The sequence below is a fragment of the Xyrauchen texanus genome, chromosome 37 (genome assembly GCF_025860055.1).
Source record: "Xyrauchen texanus isolate HMW12.3.18 chromosome 37, RBS_HiC_50CHRs, whole genome shotgun sequence".
Classification (NCBI taxonomy): Eukaryota; Metazoa; Chordata; class Actinopteri; order Cypriniformes; family Catostomidae; genus Xyrauchen; species Xyrauchen texanus.
The window spans coordinates 35,076,805-35,100,232 of NC_068312.1; the positions used below are offsets into that span (position 1 = coordinate 35,076,805).

The 23,428-nt window shown below is 35.3% G+C and overlaps 1 protein-coding gene across 1 annotated transcript; it reads left to right on the forward strand.

Annotated features, from left to right (window-relative positions):
• The first annotated feature begins 5,311 nt into the window (after nt 1-5,311).
• Nucleotides 5,312-23,043, forward strand: LOC127630798 (interleukin-1 receptor-associated kinase 1-like). Its single transcript, XM_052108588.1, has 14 exons — nt 5,312-5,581; nt 7,365-7,532; nt 8,764-8,877; nt 9,045-9,127; nt 9,331-9,516; nt 11,579-11,643; nt 12,020-12,134; nt 13,572-13,684; nt 15,185-15,392; nt 17,112-17,180; nt 17,275-17,499; nt 17,635-18,079; nt 18,200-18,316; nt 19,653-23,043. The coding sequence occupies exons 1-14, from the start codon at nt 5,470-5,472 to the stop codon at nt 19,748-19,750; spliced, it is 2,118 nt and encodes a 705-aa protein (XP_051964548.1). The 5' UTR covers nt 5,312-5,469; the 3' UTR covers nt 19,751-23,043.
• The last annotated feature ends 385 nt before the right edge of the window (nt 23,044-23,428 follow it).

The following is a 23,428-nucleotide window of genomic DNA, read 5'->3' on the forward strand; positions in this document are numbered from 1 at the left end:
TTTTTGTCGCTAAATGTGTAGATTAGATTAGAATTGACAATCACATGGGACATTACCTCTTACGTTTTTTTTTTTTTTTATTCTCAACTCTTCGCTATATATTTTTTTAAAGATCTCATTAAGACCTAAAGTTGTCTGTTTCCATTCTCCTCCTCCAACCCCCCGTTACCTCAACCCTCACCACAAGGAAGAGGCATAGAGAATAATAGAGCGTTTACACTCAGAACAAGGGCTATGTAATCATTTCAAATAGTTAATAAAAAGTTGAAGGGAGTGGGTTTTGAAGTAAGAGTTTTTTGTTTGTAGAAAGTGTGATCCATTCAACTTTTAAAATGCAAACTTGGTTAATTGCTTGAGGTCGAACAAGAGACTTTAGGTGTTGTCAAATATCAATGGCTCACTCTGTGTCGTTGTCAGAATCTGTTCGCTCACTTAACCAGTGGCTGATGTTGTGACCTATCCGCGGTGAACGTCTCCCTGGTGTGACTGAAATTGGGTGGGAGAATGGGGGTTGGATTCCTTCAACTTTTACTCCACAGTCAAAGCAAGAGAGGTACATAACACACTTGTAGACATTCTTGGTATTACGTTTTTCAGTAGAGTTGAAAATCCATTTAAAAACAAAATAATAATACAGAATGAAAGAAAAGTAACCTCTGAACATGAATTGAAGTTATGACAACTTGGTTCAAAGTGTTGACTCTAAATGACTGTAAATGCATTGAAAAGTTTGGCTGCAACCGAAAGGGTAGTGCCTTTATTTTGGGAGACATTCTAAGGTGGTAGAAGTGACCTTTGACTCTGAAGAATCACCCTTATCCCAATGAAGCAAAATGGAAGTTGAATTTACTACAATGCTTAGATTTGATTGGTCATTTTTTATGGGTATAATGTGCACTGGTGTGTTGTAACTAGTCGTTTTATTGTTGTTCATTTCTCTTTTGCCATCAGCTGGACGTTTGCATCAACCTAGAAATTGTGTATTCTTCAAAACCTTTCTTTCTTTTTGTAGAGTTCAAAGCCCACTGACAAAAATGGAGCCCTACTAATGGGTAAAGAATAAGAGCATTACTTAGTAACAATTTACAATAAAGTTCCATTTGTTAACATTAGTTAATATAAACTAACCATGAACAATACTTTTATAGCATTTATTGATCAAGGTTAATGTTCATTTCAAAACATTTACATTTATGCATTTGGCAGACGCTTTTATCCAAAGCGACTTACAGTGCACTTATTACAGGGACAATCCCCCCCAGAGCAACCTGGAGTTAAGTGCCTTGCTCAAGGACACAATAGTGGTGGCTGTGTGGGGATCGAACCAGCGACCTTCTGATTAACAGTTATGTGCTTATGTAGCTAAAACATACTAATACATTTCTTTTAATAATAAAAAATATTTGTTAACATTAACAAATGCACTATGAACTAACAATAAACAATTGCATTTTTATTAATTAACATCGACAAAGATGAATAAAAGCTGTAAAAAATATAATTCATTATTAGTTCATGATACGTAACGCATTAAGTAATGTTAATGAATGGAACCTTATTGCAAAGTGTTACCAATAACTTTTTATTATTTGTATGTTTGTTTGTTCGTTTGTTTGTTTGGATTTTTTGTGCATCTGGCAGTGAAATATGCTACGGAATGTCCTTGTGTCCCTGTACCCAAATATACATGCTATGTATGTGAACATGTATCAATATGCATGATTGCCATTAGAAGATAGGACATTGCTTGCCCTTTACTATTATATATAAGATGTTTTCAAACAACACTCCAAGAGCTGAGCCCAACCATGCCAACTGAATCTGAAGGTTTTCATGAAGTATAAAAATACTGAATGTGTTCTGTTTAATGAAGGCTAGCTGTGCACTTCACTCTGTTATATGATAATGTGAACAGATTTTATTTCTTAAATTATTTAACTGACGGTAGCTGAGTTTGGGCTTCAAATTCCACTACTTGTGTCACAACTAGAATAGATTTCTGTGTTAGATTTATTTTTATTCTTTTTTTCTTTCCTTTTTATAATAAATCTAACATTGGGAATAGGCTGTTTTATTTTCATTGCAATATTATAATCCTTTACCCAGCAGATCTGATGAGTCTTCTCTTTTAGTATGTCTCTAATTTGTGTACTGTTAAACAATAGAATTGAAGTAAAAGAAATACTCAAATTTTACACATATAACTTAAATACAGCACTTCAAACCATGCGAGGAGGATAATTTAAAGTCAAATGAAACAAGTTTAACTATAATAACTAGATTCCAGTTTCACCATGGTAGAGAGTTCATGGTCTATTTAACATAGTCTTGTGCCTTGAAGTTTGAGTAATAGTATTTATCTTTATACCGTAGTTTTATTTTTATTCTGTGTCCTGTGTTTGCCTCTTGTTGGTATTCAGTGGTATGGATGAATTAAGGATTTCTAGAGATCAACTGTATGTTTTCCTTGCTTTATTTTCTTAATTGAAAAAAGAATAATTCATTGAATAATATTAGGGAGATGTATTTGGGCAATATTGATGATGTAAAAAAGCTACAGGATCTTGATGCGTTACTCATCCCTTGTATGTTGTCTCAGATTATCGAGTGAAGTGTGTTCATTGGGAAATATTCTCCATTTGAACATAAGAACCTGGCCTCAAACATAATCTTCCAACCACTTTACATTTTGTGACAAAATTATTTCAACCTTGACCGGACGGACAACCAGTCTAAAGATCTGCACTTTATAAAGTATGTTTCCCGGGAGAACACCCATTAACTTTTGTATGTATTTTTTTACCTTCGCCCAAAGCTGTTTGTTTTTGTGTGTGTGTGTGTGTGTGTGTGTGTGTGTGTGTGTGTGTCTGTGTATCTGCATATTTTTTTATTTAGTTTTAAATAAAAGGGATGGGTAGTATGTATCTTAAAAATATGTTATTTTAACCAAACAATCCTACAGACTAGGTGTCAGTGGTTATTCACCATCTGCCAAGCTAAGTCCTTGCCTTCCTGACAGTGAAAAGAATAGTTTGTGTCTACTTTTATAGTACTGTGTTACTGTATCATTTGTTTGCCATATGTAACAGATACACAATAGTAAACATTTACCTGCTCTCTGTCTAGCATGTTTATTTCTTTCAATACAAACAAAATTATATTATGACTTGTATATAGTATTATGATCATTTAGAGATGTAGTACTACAGTAAGAGGAATGCAAAGTGAATAAGATGAAATTACAAATACACACACACACAATATATATATATATATATATATATATACACACACACACACACACACAAATATATATATATATATATATATATACACACACACACACACACACTTGTGGCCAAAGGTTTGGAATAATGTACAGATTTTGCTCTTATGGAAAGAAATTGAAACTTTAATTCACCAAAGTGGCATTCAACTGATCACAATGTATATTCAGGAATCAGGATATTAATAAATTGAAATATTACAACTATAATGACAGCTTTGCAGATCTTTGGCATTCTAGGTGTCAGTTTGTCCAGATACTCGGGTGACATTTCACCCCACACTTCCTGTAGCACTTGCCATAGATGTGATTGTATTGTCGGGCAATTCTCACACACCTTACAGTCTAGCTGATCCCACAAAAGCTCAATTAAGATCCATAACACTCTTTTCCAATTATCTGTTTTCCAATGTCTGTGTTTCTTTGCCCACTCTAACATTTATTTTTGTTTTTCTGTTTCAAAAGTGGATTTTTCTTTGCAATTCTTCCCATAAGGCCTCCTGAGTCTTCTCTTTACTGTTGTACATGAAACTGGTGTTGAGCGTGTAGAATTCAATGAAGCTGTCAGCAGAGGACATGTGAGGTGTCTATTTCTCAAACTAGACACTCTGATGTACTTATCCTCTTGTTTAGCTGTACATCTGGCCTTCCACATCTCTTTCTGTTCTTGTTAGAGACAGTTGTACTTTGTCTTTGAAGACTGTAGTGTACACCTTTGTATAAACTCTTCAATTTATTGGCAATTTCAAGCATTGTATAGCCTTCATTCCTCAAAACAATGAATGACTGATGAGTTTCTAGAGAAGCGGTTTCTTTTTTGCCATTTTTGACCTAATATTGACCTTAAGACATGTCAGTCTATTGCATGTGGCAACTCAAAATCAAAGACAAAGTTAATCTTTATTTAATGAACCAAATAGCTTTCAACTGTGTTTGATATAATGGCGAATTTGAATTTGAAGTGAATTTCTAGTACCAAATTAGCAATTTAGCATGATTACTCAAGGATAGGGTGTTGGAGTGATGCTGCTGTCTAGTTTTGATCAAAAATGACTTTTTCCAAATAGTGATGGTGCAGTTTTTTACATCAGTAATGTCCTGACTATACATTGTGATCAGTTGAATGCCACTTTGGTGAAATAAAGTACCAATTTCCTTCCTAAACAGCTAAATCTGTACATTATTCCAAACTTTTGGCTGCCACTGTATATATAATCATAAGTGTTTTATTATCAATCATATAGTAATGCCTCCCTTTCCTTCCTCCTCCAAAAGTACATTATTGATAATGGAAACTTCAGTACACCAGTCCAAGTGAGAATAAAATGTGAATGAGACAAGGAAAATGACTGATGGCTGGTTGTCATTTGGCAAATTAAATCATCAGTCAACAATCAGGTTTATTATTACAGGCGTTTCAGTTTCGCTTTTAGTTTCTCCTTGTAGTTTTGACCTAAATTTAAACATAAAAACGCATGTTGATTATATTTTTCATGGCGTTCAACCTTGATGACATTTAACTGACTTAATCACTTAAATGAGCCTACTTAAGAAAACACAAATTTGCGTAATATGGTTTGTGTATGGCGTTGTTGTGGGATGTTGCATCACTTAAAATGCAAAAGCAGCACATTTGGTTAGCTATGAGAGCCATGAAATTTACCCTATTACTAATTGCGAAAAAAGGAAGTGGAATATGTGAAAATGTTCTTTGACGTGATGGAAGGCAAAGGAACTTACGAACTGTACCATGGTAAAGGTGTTGGCTTATGAATATTTATTAGGTATCGTGACGTTTGTCTAGTGCGTATAAGTGATTGACTGAAAGGCAGATGTTTTGAAAGTGGGCGTTTCAGTAAGATGGCGAGTAGCGAATTAATAAGTCGTTGTAGGCGTGGCTCCTGAATTAAATGAGATGCCTCGTCTCTTTAACAAGGGTAACTATTCAATATTGATGAGCAACGCCTTTGCCATAGTACGATTCGTAATTTCGCAGACAATTATTGTGGTGTATGTAACATAAAAGTGGCGAAAAGAGTAGTGACAGCCACAAGCAGGATACTCCCGCATTCAAGAACCACGTCAAACAATAACAGGTCATATTAAATACATACAAACAAACGTACAAAGCAAAGAAAACAAAAGAGAATTAGGTCATTTAAAAAACGGAAGGTGTTTGAAAAATGTCTCGAGCGGAGTTTGACTATGAGTTTCTGTACAACTTACCCGCATCTATTATGAATGACTTTACACGGCTTGTGGACTCGTTTTCACACTCGGACTGGATATTATTCGGTAAGATTATTATATGTCTATGTATTCTTAATTTTTATTAAAATGATGTGTTACTACTTTTCTTCTTAGCGCGCTAACGTGATGATTAGCTCAGTCGCTAATCGTTTAGCCATCTGAATGTGAGGTTAAAAGTTCAGTTTGTGGGGAAATGTGTAATTGGAGGAATGCTTACTTGTTACAGAAATTGTTTATTTACTTCTTTTTGGTGTGCTTAACGTTAGTAAATCTTTGTAATTATAGCTGTTTCGTTAACTTCATATGCTAACCATCTGGAACCATAAACAACTATTTGCACTTTAAAATATATTGACTGTAGTAACTACAGAAGGCCACATGATGATGATTTAAAGGGATAATTCATCCTAAAATTTAAAATATCTCATAATTTAATCCCCTTCATGCCATCCCAGATGTGTATGACTTTCTTCTGCAGAACGAGAAGATATTTAGAAGAATATCTCAGCTTTGTTGGTCCTCACAATACAAGTAAATGAATGCAACATTTTCGAGCTCCAAAAGCACATGAAGGCAACATAAATATAATCCATATGACTCCTCTGGTTAAATCCATGTCTTCAGCAGCTGTGAGATAAGTTGGGGTGATAAACAGATCAATATTTAAAATGTTTCTTCTTTTGTGTTTGGCGATTCGCATTCTTTATGCATATTGCCACCTAATGGGCAGGGTGGAGAATTTATAAGAATAAATGGCTTAAATATTGATGTTTCTCACTCACACCTATCATATCTCTTCTGAAGACATGGATTTAACCACTGCATTTATGTGCTTTTTGGCACTTCAAAATGTTGGTACCCATTCTTGCACTTGTGAGGGCGTACAGAGCTGAAATATTCTTCTAAAGATCTTTGCTTGTGTTCAATAGAAGAAAGTCAGTCATGCACATCTGTGATGGCATGAAAATGTATTAAATGATGAGAGAATTTTCATTTTTGGGTGAACTATCCCTTTAAAGTTCATAAAGAGTGACCTTTTCAGGATCAATACACATGTATAAGTGCACAGTGTTACTCACACATTACTCACAATTTTAATAGTTTACCGTAAATAGTACATGTATCGCCTTGTTAAACATAATATACAGTTTTATTGTTAATTATACATAAAATCATACTTTTCATCTTAAAATACAAAACAAAATATTTACAGTATTTTACATTACGTTTAAACATAATTTTACAGTGTTTGTAAAGATAACTACCCGTTAACTAATTCATGTTTTACAGCAGTGGTTCTCAACCTTTTTTTCATGAACGCCCCCCTACTTCATTCCCTTAGCCCGAATCCATCTACAGAGCCATACAGGTGCATTAGTCGAGGTTGTGCCTTCACTTTTGTATTTGACACTGCTAAACTAAATATTCAGATGCATCGCTATCTTTACCAATTTGCTCTCAGCGCTCCCTGGCATCCTTTGAACGCCCCTGTTGAGAACCCTGTTTTACAGTATTTACTGTAACATTTTACATTCTTTTACCATTAAAATTACTGGCATTTTACTGTGAAATGTAACCATATTTTTTTACCAACATGTCAAATTGTTACTACCATTCAACTGAAGCAATTTGCTGTTAGCCGCTACTGTCAATAAATATATTTAAAAAGTCAGAAATTTTTTGAAAGCTCCTTTCAATTTGTATTGTAATTTAACAAAATTTAAAAGTAATTAATTATGATTTAACTTTATTAAAAAAATAGTTTTTTGGTGGAAACTGTGGTAAATCTTTGTAAGGGGTGATTAAAATGCTTTTATTTCCAATGCAGCTTCACGGATAATATCTGATCAGACGGAGCTGCGCCTTTTGGAGCACAGCAACAGACGGACAGAAGAACTTATGCATAAATGGGGCTGTCGCAATGGGATGGTTGGAGAACTTGTGAAGATTCTTGAAGACCTGCGGTGGTTTAGACCCCGTGATATCATCCTTGAGTGTATGTCAATTTTGATCTCATTGTCGTCTTATTGCCTAGTTGCCTCCATTGTCTACACCACATCTACAATGTGTGCCTTAACCAGAGAGCTTATCAATAACTTTAATTGAGGTCTTAACTCAGGTACTGTATTAGCAAGTACTGAATTAAGAAAACAAGCATGATGTTGTCAGGTCACATATTTCTGTCGTGATGACATATGCTTGTTTCTCTGATCTCTAGAGATGTCTCAAATTAAATTTTCTGCCAATATCTATGAAGACAAATAAATAATTAGGCTCATATTTAGATCTTGAAGTAAAAATGGACACTATTTACATTGTTTATACATATTCCTAGTCTTAATGTTTATGATTCGTGGGTGCATGTCAAGATATTTGTTTTCATCTTTGTTCGTTAAAATGCAATAACTTGATCTGCCTCTGAAACTGAAAGAAATTGGTTAATAGTTGACGGATAAGGGTTTACATATACAGTGTGTGTGTGTATATATATATAATATATATATATATAATACTTATATTTTCAGAAAATGACAACTGGTCAAAATAACCAAAAAGATGCCGTGTTAGACCAATGTAAAGAAAACAAGTTCATATTAATTTATAAACAACATAATACTAATGTTTTAACTTGGGGAAAGGTTCAGAAATCTGATTCTCAGAGTTGGGGAACATTGTCAGAGCAGAAGGAAGCAAGTTTTATTCCAGGATAACCTTGTACGTGGCTTGATTCATGCGTCCTTCACAAAGACGAATCTGCCTGATTCCAGCCTTGCTGAAGCACCCCCAGATCATCACCAATCCTCCACTTGATCGTCTAAAGGTTAGACGGAGACCTGGAGAGGCCTACAAGCCACAGTGTCTCGCACCCACTGTGAAATTTCATGGAGGATCGGTGATGATCTGGGGGTGCTATTTGTGAATATTTATATATATATATATATGATGTAGACTAATAGTTTAATTTTAGCCATTCAAATGTATACATATGTTTATGTATATATATATATATACATAAACAAATTGTGTATTAACCATTGACAGGGTTGTTGGTACATTTTAGAGCTGATCTTAGGGAGATCTAATGTTTTCTTTCTAGTAATTGTATAGGAGAAGTGTATACAGATAAAGAGAATGTATGTACCATCTGATTTTGTTTTGTTCAGACACTACTTGTAAAGAACTTGAATAATACGTCTCCTAATGTACTTTTGTGTGCACTTCCACAGGGAGACATATTCAGCAGTCTCGCTCAGAGCAACAGTCTGTTTCAACAGTACCACAATCAACTGTATCTCAACCCAGTACTGACATCTATGTGGAAAAGCTTCTCCCTGTCCCTGGTAACATATTATTCTGAGCTTTAAACAGTTTTTGAACCTGTCAAACTGGAGTCAAACATTATGAGCTTAAGTCACATAAATCTTACTGACTTCAGCTCTTCCAATAAGATTCTCATGTCTTTAAGATCTTTAAATGTTCTTTCAATAGTCTCATTTTTTTTCTCCAGAAATCAGACCTCTTCCCAAGCCTGGCCCTCCACCCCCTGATCTGGATTCCATATGTTCAAGAGTCTCTAAAATGGAAGAGGAGGTGATTCATTTGATTAAAAACTCTTAATAATTTTTTCAATAATAACCATAATTAACCAATAATTAATTTTCAATACACAAGCATTACAAATTGTACTTTTCTTTGAGCTTTTTGTGGCATTAGTCAGCATGAATCTAGCTTGTGCGTCATATTTCTCTTCCTTTCAGTTTTTAATCCACTGGTGCATTTGTGTCTGTTCATAGTTCCCATGCGAGAACCGCAAGTACCCCCTGCCTGTCTTATCCACTGCGATGAGCTGGCCATTTGAGGAAATACAGAGAGGTACATGCAACTTTTCAAAGTGCAAGCAGATTGGAGAAGGAGGTTTTGGACACGTGTACAGAGCAACAATGAGAAACACAGAGTTTGCTGTGAAGAAGCTGAAAGAGGTACTACAACAGAAAAAAAAATCAACAGCAATGAATAAAAGTATAGAAAAATGTGGAAGTAACAAAAACGTCAGTGTTTCAGTAGATGCTTGTCACATCATATCATGGACATTTAGTCGTTTTTAATAATTGCTGTCACATTCAGCAAAGTTTTGTGGTAAAGTTATTAAACGGTTATTCATGAACGAATTATAGTTTGACCTTAAATAATACTTCACCCAAAAATTTAAATTCTCTCATTATTCACTTACCCTGATGCCATCCCAGATGTGTATGACTATCTTTCTTCAGCAGAACACAAAAGAAGAAATTTTAGAAGAAGATAGAGCACTGTCAGGTCCTTATAATGCAAGTAAACTGGTGCCAGCACTTGATGTCACATTTAAGCATCATTAATCCACACGACTCCAGACAATCAATGAATGTCTTCTGAAGCAAAACAATTGGTTTATGTAAGAAACAAGATGATAGTTAAAATGTTTTTAACTTTAAATTGGCTCTTTCGTCCAGGGCTCTGAATTAACACGTGAACTTTTCAGACAGGGTTACGTCACGCGACAGCTACGTGATGTGTCAACTGCTGGCAGGAAGCACTTTTTAAAAGTTAATAATGTTTTAATTATTTATTTATTTATTATTCAAACATATTGATTTGCTTCAGAAGACACTCATTGATTGTCTGGAGTTGTGTGGATTACTTTTATGCTGCCTAAATGTGACATTTGGATCGTCAAAGTGCTGGCACCCGTTTACTTGAATTATAAGGACCCGACAGTTCTCTTCATTTTTTTCCTCTGAAGAAAGACAGTTTGTTTTCAAACAGCTTTCTGAATATGCCCCACGTCTTCTGTTGATCGGTGAAAAACAGATAGTCCTGACCCCAGCTCATGCCATTGGTTGAGAAAATGTTATTGTGTTGGTATGGACAAGTCGCTCAAAACAGTTGATTTTATAGCACCATATAAAACAGTGTTAACAGTTTTCAAGAAAATTAATATACAAATGGCTTACTTACAGTTGTCTCTGCATATTATGGAAAATATTTGAACACAGACACACTTCAGCTTTAAGGGCCCAAACATACTTCACGCAAGTACGCAAACGCAGACGGTGATTGCTTCATCAGCACGTGGTCACATTGTACATACATTATGTGTGCTCTTGCGTGGCTCTGGCGGTTGCAAACCTCAGACCACAAGAGGGCAAAATAGTTTTTTAGGGGCCATGAAACCAGATGTGGTGGAGTCAACATGTTAAGAGTTGAGGAGTGTGCGCTTTTTATTTTCTGAAAAGTCGACAGAAAAATATGTTTGTTATATCAAACTTATTCGGCAAGACTCTCCTCAAATTGCTACTCCACCATGACAGTTGTTGATTGAAAAAAGAAAATCTGCTGTAGTGCCCCTTGCTACAATGCTGCGAATACAGAGTGTACTTGCGTTAGGTTATGAATTGCGCTCTGACACATTTCACAATGCAACGACATTTGAAGTCGAGCTTGCGTAGCAAGATGCGTCTGCGCACTTGTGTGAAGCATGTTTGGGCCTTATGTCATTGTCATTCAAGCATTGGCACAATTTAAATGTAATTAAATCAACTGAATTTTACCTAAAAGGGATGTTTTTGTTCATTATGTAGTGATTAACAGCAGTAAATCATTTAATAATTGAGAAGAGCATTATAACTGTGCGCATATCCAGGAACAATGTAATCAAGTGCAATTTCAGCATTTTAAAGAGCCTATTTGGGTGCCTGGATCACAATGGTTGAGTGATGCTGTGTAGTCCTAGTAAAACATGCCAAATCGTAGTAGTCCGTAGTGTCCTTCACAAACTAGCATTCAGAAACGACCCACATGCTAAGGAATTGCGGTGGGCAAATTTGCATTCAGCGCTTATTTTTGCCGTATTTGCACCATTACCCTAGGCCTAATTTGTCAAATTTCTTAAGCGAATTGGGGATGGTGGATGCAAGTAATTAATCCTACCTGCAGGTGCAATTCTTGAATTTTCTCTGTTTTCTACTCTTTTCCTGTCTCTTTTTCTTTTGATGTTTTGATCAGGACTCGCATTTGGACTGGAATGTCGTAAAGGAAAGTTTCGAGACTGAACTGGAGAAACTATCACAGTAAGAAACTTTCTCCATCCAGCCTCTCGCTTTGTGGCTTTTTCTTAGTTCTCATGTACCTTCTGCTTTTAATTCTGTCTTTCCTGTTTTTCTTAATCAGCTTCTTTCAGCCTGGCTGTGATTCATTTATGTTTGTTCTGCAGAAGCACAAAAGGGACTTGCCCACTTGAAATTATGTCCCAAAAAAACTGAAAGTCTCCAGCCCACCCTCCAAAACTTTTTTGTGGGTGGTTTTCATCCTTTAGTCTCATAATTAGGTCATTTTCTCAGTCAACACTTTCAAGCATTGCTCCCTTCACCTACTCTATAATATTCTCATTAAATGTAGTTGAATCTAAAGTAGCAAGCTTTGTTTAACACTCTTTTTACCCCACAGATACAGACATCCCAACATAATGGACCTTGTTGGCTACAGTATAGAAGGACAGACATATTGTCTCATATATGTTTACATGCCAAATGGCTCTTTAGAGGACCTGCTGCACTGTGAGGTGAGTTACCTCTCTAAACAATATGGCCTCTTCAAGGAATACTTCACCAAAAAAATAAAAAATTGTGTCATTGTTTACTCACCCTCACATTTTGTCAAACTCGTTTGATTTTCTTTGATCCGTGGAACACAAAAGGATACGTTTTGAAGAATTTCCTGGGTGTTCTTTTTACACACAACGAAAGTGAATGGGCACAGGGTCTGTCGCGCTCCAAAATGAACAAAAGCTTTGTGTGAGAGACGCTGACATTTTTGCCCATTTGTTCTCAAAAAGGGCTGTGCTATATATCGAATATGCACAATATAATTGCGATAATTTTGCTGATGATACAAAATATCAAGTATATCGTGATTTATTTTAATGTGCTTTTTGTTTGCCCATTTAGTTTCATGATGGGCATCAGTTGACTAATTTCACAATCCTTCAGGGCTGCACAATTAATTAAAATGACATCAACATGGCTTTATGGTCATATGTGATTCTTAAACTGCAAAAGGTTGCGAAGAAAGACAGATGAACATGGTCTGTGTGCGCTTCAGAATGTGTGCTGTTTTGTGCTCACGCGGGGCTCATGGGCTTGTGTTTTTAGCGATTTAGAGCAGCAGTTCACATGCATCGTGAAAGAGAAGTACTGCAGGTTCAAGCATTCATGCAGTTCCAAACATTAGTAACTGCTACAAGTTATTATGCAAATCTACAAACTTGGCACAGTATAACAGAAAAGGAGGAGATGACAGTGTTTCACCAAATGTGGAACATTGCAAACTAAATTACACAATACAATTTCAGTGTCAAAATAAAAGCTCCACACCTTGTACATTTTCAAGGTTAAAAATATATGAAGGTAGATAATGCTTTTTATTAAGCATATACTGTGTATCAGTGTGTATAAATTATAAATGTGCATAACAATGAAAATTCTAAATAGATCTCATTCTCCCTTGTGTTCATTTAGTAAAAACTGTGGGGAAACATGCCATTTATTATATTTTAATAGATTTTTATTCAATGCCTTTAATTCATTTGTTCTACTTGGCTACAATGGCAGGTTAGATTAAATAATGGTTCCTCTGATTTAAAAAATAAATAAATAAAAATCTCTTTTGAGCCATTTCAGGGCAAATACAAAATTACCAAGATGTATATCATATATCGCCTTTAAGCTGAAAAATATGGAGAAATTATTCTTTAGCCATATCATCCAGCCCCACTGTCAAATCACATTTGCGTTCCTATACATTCAAATATGCCATGCAAGAACTTTTTGCAACTTTTTAGATATTGACAACCCTGTTGTTTCAGTTACTTTTTTATTTTTTAGTCAGGACAGTCAAACAGGTTTGGAATGACATGAGAGTGAGTAATTATCATTTTTGTGTGAATTATATACATTTTAGGCATTGGACTGGTGTTATTCACAATACATGTCTCTTTCAGGACAGCGATGCCCTCTCTTGGCCACAGCGTGTAAATATCTTAGTGGGCACTGCCAAAGCTATCCAGTACCTGCATTCTTGTTCACCTGCGCTTATTCATGGAGATATCAAGAGGTGAGTTTAAGTTCAACATTTGGTCTCTAATCATTTGATGGCAGCACACACAGTGACTTTGAACGCAGCTACTTCAACACCCTTAGAACAATTAAACCAAACGATCCAGCTCTGAGATGAGTCACAACTCTACAACATTTGATTCACAGCAAAAACGTATTTGGAAAAAATACTCCTCCCATGAGGCATTTGCGAATGATGTAATAATATGAAAAAATATATATACTGCACGTGGTCAACCAAGGAGGCTTCACTTATGCGTTAATGTGTTAATACAAGCTCTGTTCACGAAGCCCACCATGAAAAAGCTTGAATCTACCTTGCTGTTACATAAAATGTAGGAAACATTTTGACCTACGTATATGTACTAACTCACATCTCTAGTTGCACATTGATGGAATGAAATTTTCTCTGCCGGTGCCTTGACATGAGTGAAACTGATTGCAACAATTACATTTGTAAAACTAGCAATCACTGCATAGTGGCTTTCGATGCTGATGGGATTAATTAAAAGTGCATTCAGACATTTTTACCTTATTTCAAAAGTTTTATGAAGTAATGAATTGTAATTTTAAAACGTATGTATAAAACCATGAGCACTCACATAATAAAAAGTATCCAGTCTGTCAGTAACCTTATAAAAGCTGTTTTATTCTACATGGAGAGGGTCCCATTCATGGGGGCTGCCATGCTAGAATCACATGACCAGCTGAATACTTCTCACTTAATCTCAGTAAACGCCCTGTTGTTGGACAGTTTTATTCAGAGATTAAATTAATCCTGGCTGAATGAATAGTACATTTCTAAAGTGATATCAGTCACTAAAAACTTCTGTGTTTGAATGATGCTGCATACACACCCTAGGTGTCGGTGTAAGTCCAAGATGAGTGCCCCTTTAAGTGAAAAAAGCATTTTTTAAGCTTTCGGTGTAACTCACTTGTTTGCCACTGGTGTCACTAAAATACCAGCACCAGAAAGATTTAGCGAGTGTTCTTGGATTTTTATAACGGTTTGCCACCGTTATAATTTGCCAACATAAAATGAATTCTTGAAAATTGCTTCTTTCGTTTCAATCACTTTAAATGAATACAGCAGAAGCGAAAGTTAGGAAGAGTTTGTGTGGCTTAATTTTTTTGTATATATATATATATATATATATATATATATATATATATACTGTAAAAAAAATCCTTTATAATTTTTAAGTTATTAACCTTTCTTTTATTTTGTTTAAACCGTAACCTTTTGGAAATGAGGCTGCGAAATTTCTGAATTGGAGCGAAAAAATACTGTTTTTGCTCAGAACGAACCAAAATGAAAATAATTTTGTTTTTAGTCCCTGCTGAGAATATAGACTATATAGAATTTATTATTTATTCAAGTGTTTTTGTATTTTGTTACAGATCATGCTCTTTTTTGGGGGGATTTGTTCGAGGATTATTAACGATCAGGCTATCACCTGGTAACTCTCACAAACCAGTCATGTTTCTTCCTTTACAGCTCTAACATCCTTTTAGGGGATCACCTGGAGCCCAAGCTTGGGGACTTTGGATTGGCACGGTTATGTCAGAACCCCAACAGAACTCCAGGCAAGACGTCCAGCATAGCTCACACTTCAACAGTACGAGGGACACTCGCATACCTCCCAGAAGAGTACTTGAAGGATGGACAGCTGGGCATGGAGATTGATGTTTATAGCTTTGGAGTGGTAAGAGAAATCTCGAATGTGGACCTAAATGGCATTTAACACTACAACTGAATTATAAAGTGTAACAAAGTAGCTTAATATATATTGCAAATCACTACTTTGAGGACACATGCTTGTTTTTAAAATAGCAATTGATTAATACATATGTTTGCATGCATATATATATGTGTATATATATATATATATATATATATATATATATATATATATTTTTCCATATGTATTTAGCATTTTTTCTCCATTATTTCCATTTCCCTTTTTATTAATTTATACTTACATTATTACGTCATATTTGTTCTTATTGCAATCACTTTTTTATTTTTTGTTGATTTTCTCCCCTTTTCTCCCTAATTTGGAATGCCCAATTCCCAATGCGCTCTTAAATCCTCGTGGTGGCGCAGTGAATCAATCTGCGTGGCGGAGGATGAATCTCTGTTGCCTCCGTGTCTGAGACCATCAATCATATGACTTGTTGAGCGCGTTACCGCGGAGACATAGGGCGGCATCCATGCACAACTCGCCATGTGCCCCACCGAGAGCGAGAACCACACATATAGCGAACATGAGGAGGTTACCCCATGTAACTATACCCTCCCTAGAAACCGGGCCAATTTGGTTGCTTAGGAGACCTGGCTGGAGTCACTCGGCACACCCTCGATTCAAACTCATGAGTCCAGGGGTGGTAGTCAGCGTCAATACTCACTGAGCTACCCAGGCCCCTGCAATCACTTTCTAAATTTTTTTTATTTTCTGATATGTTCAACACTTTGAGCTGCATTTAATATCTAATTTCATATTTGAAATGACATGATATGAAAGGTGCTATACAAATAAAAATGCATTATTATTTGTACTGTCAGTCGATTATAATATTTAATCAAGATTAATTGCATGATTTTTCATAGTTAATCACGATTAATCACAGATTTGGAAAATGCTGCAGTTTGACAATATATACTTCTTTTTCTGTCAAAATGCATTTAGTTCCTTTTCTTTAAAGAAGACTAAACATAATGTAACAAGAATAATAATATTATAGAAATACACTTAATAGCACCAATTCACGTAATTAAATGTTTCCCTAAGTGTAAGGTTGACTAATTGAAATACCTTGTATAGGTTGCGTATTCATTGCAGTGTGCATTAAATCTCTTAAACTCTCATTCTCCACAATATTAATTTTGGCTATCCACTTTGCTACCGCAATCGTGAAGCTGCATTTACATGATTCACTCTGTTTTAAACTCCATGTGATAAAGCTCTTGCAGAAAACGTTTTGTTTTTCTTTTAGCGCTGGCACTGCACATGTAATGATACTTAAACCAAATTGTCTGATCACAAATTCGTTCTGGGTTTGTTTATAAATAAAAAATAAAGTTGAGTGGTCCTTTCTCCATCACTTGATCATTGGCACAAAATTGCTGGGGTGTGTGTGATGTACCCTGACACATAGCAAAGGTTCTTCCCTATTCAAACCAGTGTTCAGCTGAATAAAATATAAAAATCTAATGGGAAAATGGTTTAAGAAAATGTATTTGTGAAATATTTTAAATTAATCGCATGCTTTAATGTGTTAATTTCGACAGCTTTAATTGTTATTTTATTATACATTATAAACTTTAATGTGCTGTTAAATTAAAATAAAAAGTGTGATGGTTATATTTTCTGTACTGTAATGTCATTTTTGTAAACAAATGCTCTGTTTCTCTTGTACCACAGGTGTTGTTAGAGATACTTACTGGGCGAAGGGCTCTAGAGGGCGATGGCCAATCCAAAACTATTTACTTGGTAAGGAAATCTGAAGTCATATCTAGTCTCTTAGTCTCACATTATACAGTGTTAGTGCTAATTGCTGGTGGTTTATCGCTCTTATTTCTCACAGAAAGATCTGGTAACAGAGGTGGAGGATGATGGAAGAAGTTTCAGCAGAAGGAAGGAGTCACGGGAGATGTCCTCTTCTCAAACCGCAGAGAACATTTGCAGAAAACATCTGGATCCTCGATTGATGACTAAAGACACATTTGCCCTTCATGGTTCAATGGAAATCATTCAACTGGCATGTCAATGTTTAAACCGACGGAGAAAGAAGAGACCTCGAATGACTGAAGTAGGGGAATCCGTTTGTATGCTATATGTGTTCAGTTATAATTAACAGATCAATTGTAATAAAAGTTATTGGCCTACTATATTGTAATATTTACCTAAGTGCCAATTAAATTTTTTTTTTTTGTGTGTGTTACAGGTGTTCAAAGAACTCCAAGAGGTACATTCAGGGTTGAAAGCCTCTGGTAGATCAACTATGTTCAGAATGTCTCCTGTATCGGTTCATCCATCCATGCCTGTGCCTCTGCGCTCTGAAAACTGCACCCTGGACTCTCTTGCCCATCAGCTCTCGAAACTCCACCCTCAAGAGAACACCTACCCCTGCCTTAACAAGCCTGTCTTTCCCACTTTGACCTCTGCGGTGACCCAGACTGAAATATCAGAGTCAGATTTGAATGCTGAATCATGGGGTTCACAGTCCTCTGGAACGCCGTGTGAATCGGATGAGAGTCAAGGCTTCTCTCAGTACTTAACAAGTCACATTAGCAGATCTCCGCAGTCATCATGTAGGGCCTGTGAAATTTTGGGCACTAAATCAAGTGGTTATTTTGATGATAACCCTTCACAGTCCAATCTGAATAAAGGTAATGAGATTCAGAAAAACAGAAATCTACAAATGAGCCTGTTTTCTCAGTAACATTTATTACAACCCTGTATTTTTCCTCCTGTTGTTCCTCTCTAATTCTCTTTCTGGTTATTTACAGAGATATCTGATCAGAACGTTTTTATTAATCCAGCGAGACAGCGACTTGTCCAGAAGATGGAGCTTTATGAAGAGGGCAGAATTCTGACTTCTGATCTGCTATCATCAGGTGACTCATGTAAGTGTCCAAATCAACTATAGTTATGTAGAATCTAAATAAAACAAATGCAAATTACTTAATATAAACGCTGAGTTGAGAAGGTGGCAGAGGATAGAGATCGACCGATAGTGGATTTTGCAGATACCTATAATCAAGGTGGTGGAAAAGGCCAATAACAATCTTTCCTTACTATGATGGGTACAGACATAACATTGTAGCCTACATAATTAATAAAGTCCCAAATGTGCAATCAAAATCCCAATAATAACCAGAAAAATTAAGAGTTGAGGCATATTGTTAGACTTTTAAATATAAACAAGCCCGAAATGTGCTTAATTATTACGGGACTCTTATTTTGAAATAAAGTATTTACCAAATTAAGCTTTTTATAGCCACCATATTCACCGATTTTAATTATTTAAATAAAGTGTTAAAAAATGTAATACACTTAATCATGCCCCCTGTGCAGCACTGAATGCGACTGGCTTACTTATTTGGAAGCACAACAAAACAGAGGAATACTGAGACTCGATTTTCCAAGTTTCCACCTCTTTTGACTGGACACAGCGACCTAAAAGTGCATTGTTTTTGATGCTGAATATCAGTGAGATGCTCCATATGAGTCTGTCTGAAGCATGCACATGTGCGTAGAGTGACATTTGTATGAGAACTGGACACATAGGCAAATTTAATGCAAAACAGATTGCTGTCAACTGTAGTCTTATTCAATGATATTCATGATATGAGAATAAAACAAACAATATATTGAGTTCTTAATCCACTTTGTATTGTCTAATCAATGCTTTATTCATGTACCACAATAATGCGATTTATTTTTACAACTGAATTTCAATCCGTATTATATATTTATAATAGGCCCTACATATTATATTTATAAATATTTGAATGAATATGCATTATATATATGAATAATCTTTATTTTGAGGGCCTTTCTCAGCTAATAATGTTGATTGCGATTAATTGCGATACATTTGATTAATTAATTGACGTGTCATGTAATTAATTTGATAAAATGTTTTATTCAATTGACAGACCTAGTGCATGTTTATACACACAGTGAGATGATGATGAGATTTTTTTTCTGTAAGATAGGAAGTTGAAGACATGCTGAAAAACAAAAATATTGGCAACTATCGCCCGTTGATTTTTTTCGATAACCTGTTGTTTCATAAATCTACTAATGGAACTAATTACTCAGTAAAACCGATATATCGGTCTAACTCTAGCAGATGATAATTCCAAAATCTATTAACAGAATTACTGTTATACTTGTGGAAATTGTTTTATATTTGCATTTTGAATAGTAGACTTATTCTTTTTCATTGTTTTGTAGATAGAGGGATGAATACTCAAACAAGAGAGCCTGAAGAGAGTGATGAGTTTGCGAGTGAGACCTCTGAAACCAATGTACAGTCACCTACTGCAGTATAAGACCAACTCTGGAGGAAAGCACGCACAAACATATTTTACAAAATATTTACATTACAAATTCTTGTAATGCCTTTATGGTACACTTATTTACAGCAGTGGAAGAGAAAAATACTTGTACATACCTCAGATCTGCCAAAGCTCCAGAATTACATTATATTTATGGTAATAGCAAGCTCTTTAGTGCAAGCTGTATAGCTGTAAATATTGACAGAGTCAGAAGTAGTGCATCATTTATTATTATACGCCTGTTATTTTGGCGATCTTATATCTGGCTGTATTTTGAGCTCCGTTCCCAGAGACTTGGTGAAAAAGTCATGTTTGTGGATTATGGTGAAAACACCTACATTTATGAGAATACTATTTAACCACTGATCCTTGAGATAAGGGACAAAATATTTTTAAAAGGAGTTTTTATTTTTTTTTTACTATAAATTAATTTTAAATGGATATAGTTGTAGACAAAGTTGTCAGTTAACGAACCATGTAAGAAAAACGTTTTTTATAAAACATTATTTTCTTCTGAAAATTTACATTTATTTACTTCATAATGTACATCTTGCTGTCATTTGTTTCAACTTTGCCAGACACACTAAAAAGCATGCTATTTTTAAGTCTTTGTTATAATGGTGTTCAGTAAAGAAGTTAAGTGATAAAAAACATTTTTTTTTAATTTTTTTCTGTTTTCACACCATTCTGCAAATTCAGACGGAGTTGACAAAATGTAATATTTTTCCATCTTAACCATGCGTTGTTCACATTTGGAGACATTTTGTTTATTTTCTCTGTTAAAGCTGCCAAAATAACCTAAACTAACATTTCAAAATGTATCTCACAATTCTAACATAAATTATCATAGTGGGAATGACAGAGTTGACATGTTGAAGCTGTGACCGCAATGACTTAAAAATTGTTTGTTTCAAATATAAAATATTATTGAACTTGCCAGACCACGTGTCCTACTGTTGCATCCACAATGAGCAGGAAGTGGGCAAGTGATACTAAGAGTTATCCACCTTTTTCCTTAATGCGGAAGTGTTCCACAATCAAATCAAAGTGTTTTCACTCGCATTGGCGTATATTCTTAGTGGGTAATGTAATGTTTAATGTATTACATTTGTAAACATTGTCAAAATACATGCCGATACTTCACTGAGTCGAGACGACTGTTTTTTATAGACCGTGTAGATAACATGAAGTGATGGTAAGAGGTTATTTACGTTATATCATTAATTATTCTGAGTTGATATGACAGCCAACAATGTCACAAGTTGAGACAGAAATTAATTTTTTCTCCAAGTAACACTTAAGTGGTTGTTCTCCTCTAGATCGCTCATTTTGGCCGCTTTGACTTGGCGTCTCGAGACCAGAAATAGAAAACTGTCAATTTGAATCATCATGGCACCGACCAGTGTTTGCTGACCATGATATTGTCTGATTTATTCAGGATTATAAAAAATCTTAAGGAGTTGAAGCAAAGTGAGGACACAATTTTGATGGACAGTTTTTTTAAAAAAAATTTATTGAAAATATAATTTTAAATTACATTATGTATTGTTTGATATCTTACAGATCCATATCTTTTATTTGATATTTATGAATTGGTTGCATTATTTAATTGTGCTTCAAAGTAAAGAGCATGCATTTGAAAAAATCCAAATGAACTTATTTAAATAGAAGTAATAAATGCCCTGAGTATACCCATTTCCTTTAGAGTTAACTTGTCCAGTATTCTTATTAATTTCTTGATTTTTAACATAAAGATGACTTTTGAATGTAAGATATGTTTTGTCCCGTATCTCAAGAATCAGTGTAACATTAATAACTAACCTACCTGTAAAGGACTAACTGGTGGTATACTTTAGAGATCGACCGTTAGTGGATTTTGAAGATGCCGATAACTAAGGTGGTGGATCGTTTTTATATATGTCGTAGTCTTTCATTACTATGACGGGTATAGACACATAGAGTCCATAATTAATGAATTCCCAGATAAAGTTTATTGTTCAACCAAAGTTCCAATTTTGGTTGAATGATTTGTTGCATAACGCGGGACTTTATTCTATAAACAAGCCAGAAACACACCAGGAGAAATGCACCAGGATGTACTGTGGGAAGACGACAAGCGGAGGCAGGTGATGCTCTGGAAATGTTTCTGCTGGGAAACCCGGCCATTCATGTGGATGTCAATTGACACGTGCCACGTACCTAACTTTAATTGCAGACCAGGTACACCCCTCCATGGCAATGGTATTCCCTGATGGCAGTGGCCTCTTTCATCAGGATAAAGCGCCCTGCCACACTGGACACATTGTTCGGGAATGTTTTGAGGAACACGATGAAGAGTTCAAAGTGTTGACTTGGCCTCCAAACTCTCCAGATCTCAACCCGATTGAGCATCTATGAGATGATCTGGACCACAAATCCGATCCACGGCAGCTCCACCTCGCAACTTACAGGACTTAAAGGATCTGCTGTTAACATCATACCACAGGACACCTTCAGAGGTCTTTTTATTTCATTTTTTTTGCATGCCTACACTACAATTTCAAAAAATGTATTATTAAAATAACAAAATATGCATTGAAGTGATTATAAAAATATGGATGAATATGCATGTTACAACGATGAAAGTCTTAAAACAAATGTATTTATTTCACATCTGACGCTATTATAAGAACTGTAGAATCCTCCAGCGCTGGCCACATTGTTAAAAGGAAGAATAAATGGGGTGGCTGTGGCTCAGGTGGTAGAGCGGGTCAGCCACTAATCGCAGGGTTGGCGGTTCGGTTTCCGGCCCACATGAATCCACATGCCGAAGTGTCCTTGGGCAAGACACTGAACCCCAAGTTGATCCCAATGGCAGGCTAGCACCTTTCATGGCAGCTCTGCTGTCATTGGTGTACGAGTGTGAATGGGACACAGTGTAAAGTGCTTTGTTAACCGCTAAGGTTAAAAAAGGCACTATGTAAGTGCAGACCATTTACCATTACCAAAATAAAAACTATCAACAACTATTATAGATTTTTGTCAATAACGAAGGCACCGATTATATGCGCAGATTTATCTGTAAGACCTATTGGTCTACCTCTAGTACACATATAAATCTAAAAAGATGTTTACCCTTTGTCATGCACATTTTCATAACTAAGCTGTTTTGTTTTAAAGTGCATTTTCTTGTTGGAGGTATAGAAATCTCCCATTTTTTGAAAATTGAAATTCTACTTTTGTTTTATTTTCCTACAACTCTGGTCCTTTAGTCCAAGTTTTTGAAACATGTTTGTGTTGATATTATTTCTGGCTCACCTTTTATAAGATATTCTACATACAAAAAAAAAAAAAAAAAATTGTGAGTAAACAACAGATTTCACATTGTTTTTTTAATGTCTTCTTGGCATGTATATTTTATTAATTATAATAAAGTCACTAGGAAAAATTTAAATAAACCTAAAAATAACAGAACGCGTCTAACGATGTTTGATGAATATTCTTTTATCATTTTGATTATAATACGTGTTAATGTTTATTACATTAGTATACGTTTATTATAATTTTACAATAGTGACGATAAATGTAGTGCCTGTGGCATTTTGGCGGGAAACTCATTTCCACCTTATTTTTTTTCTTTTTTAGGGATTAGGCATTGTAAAGCATAATTCTAGAGTTGTAGTGAGTACGCGT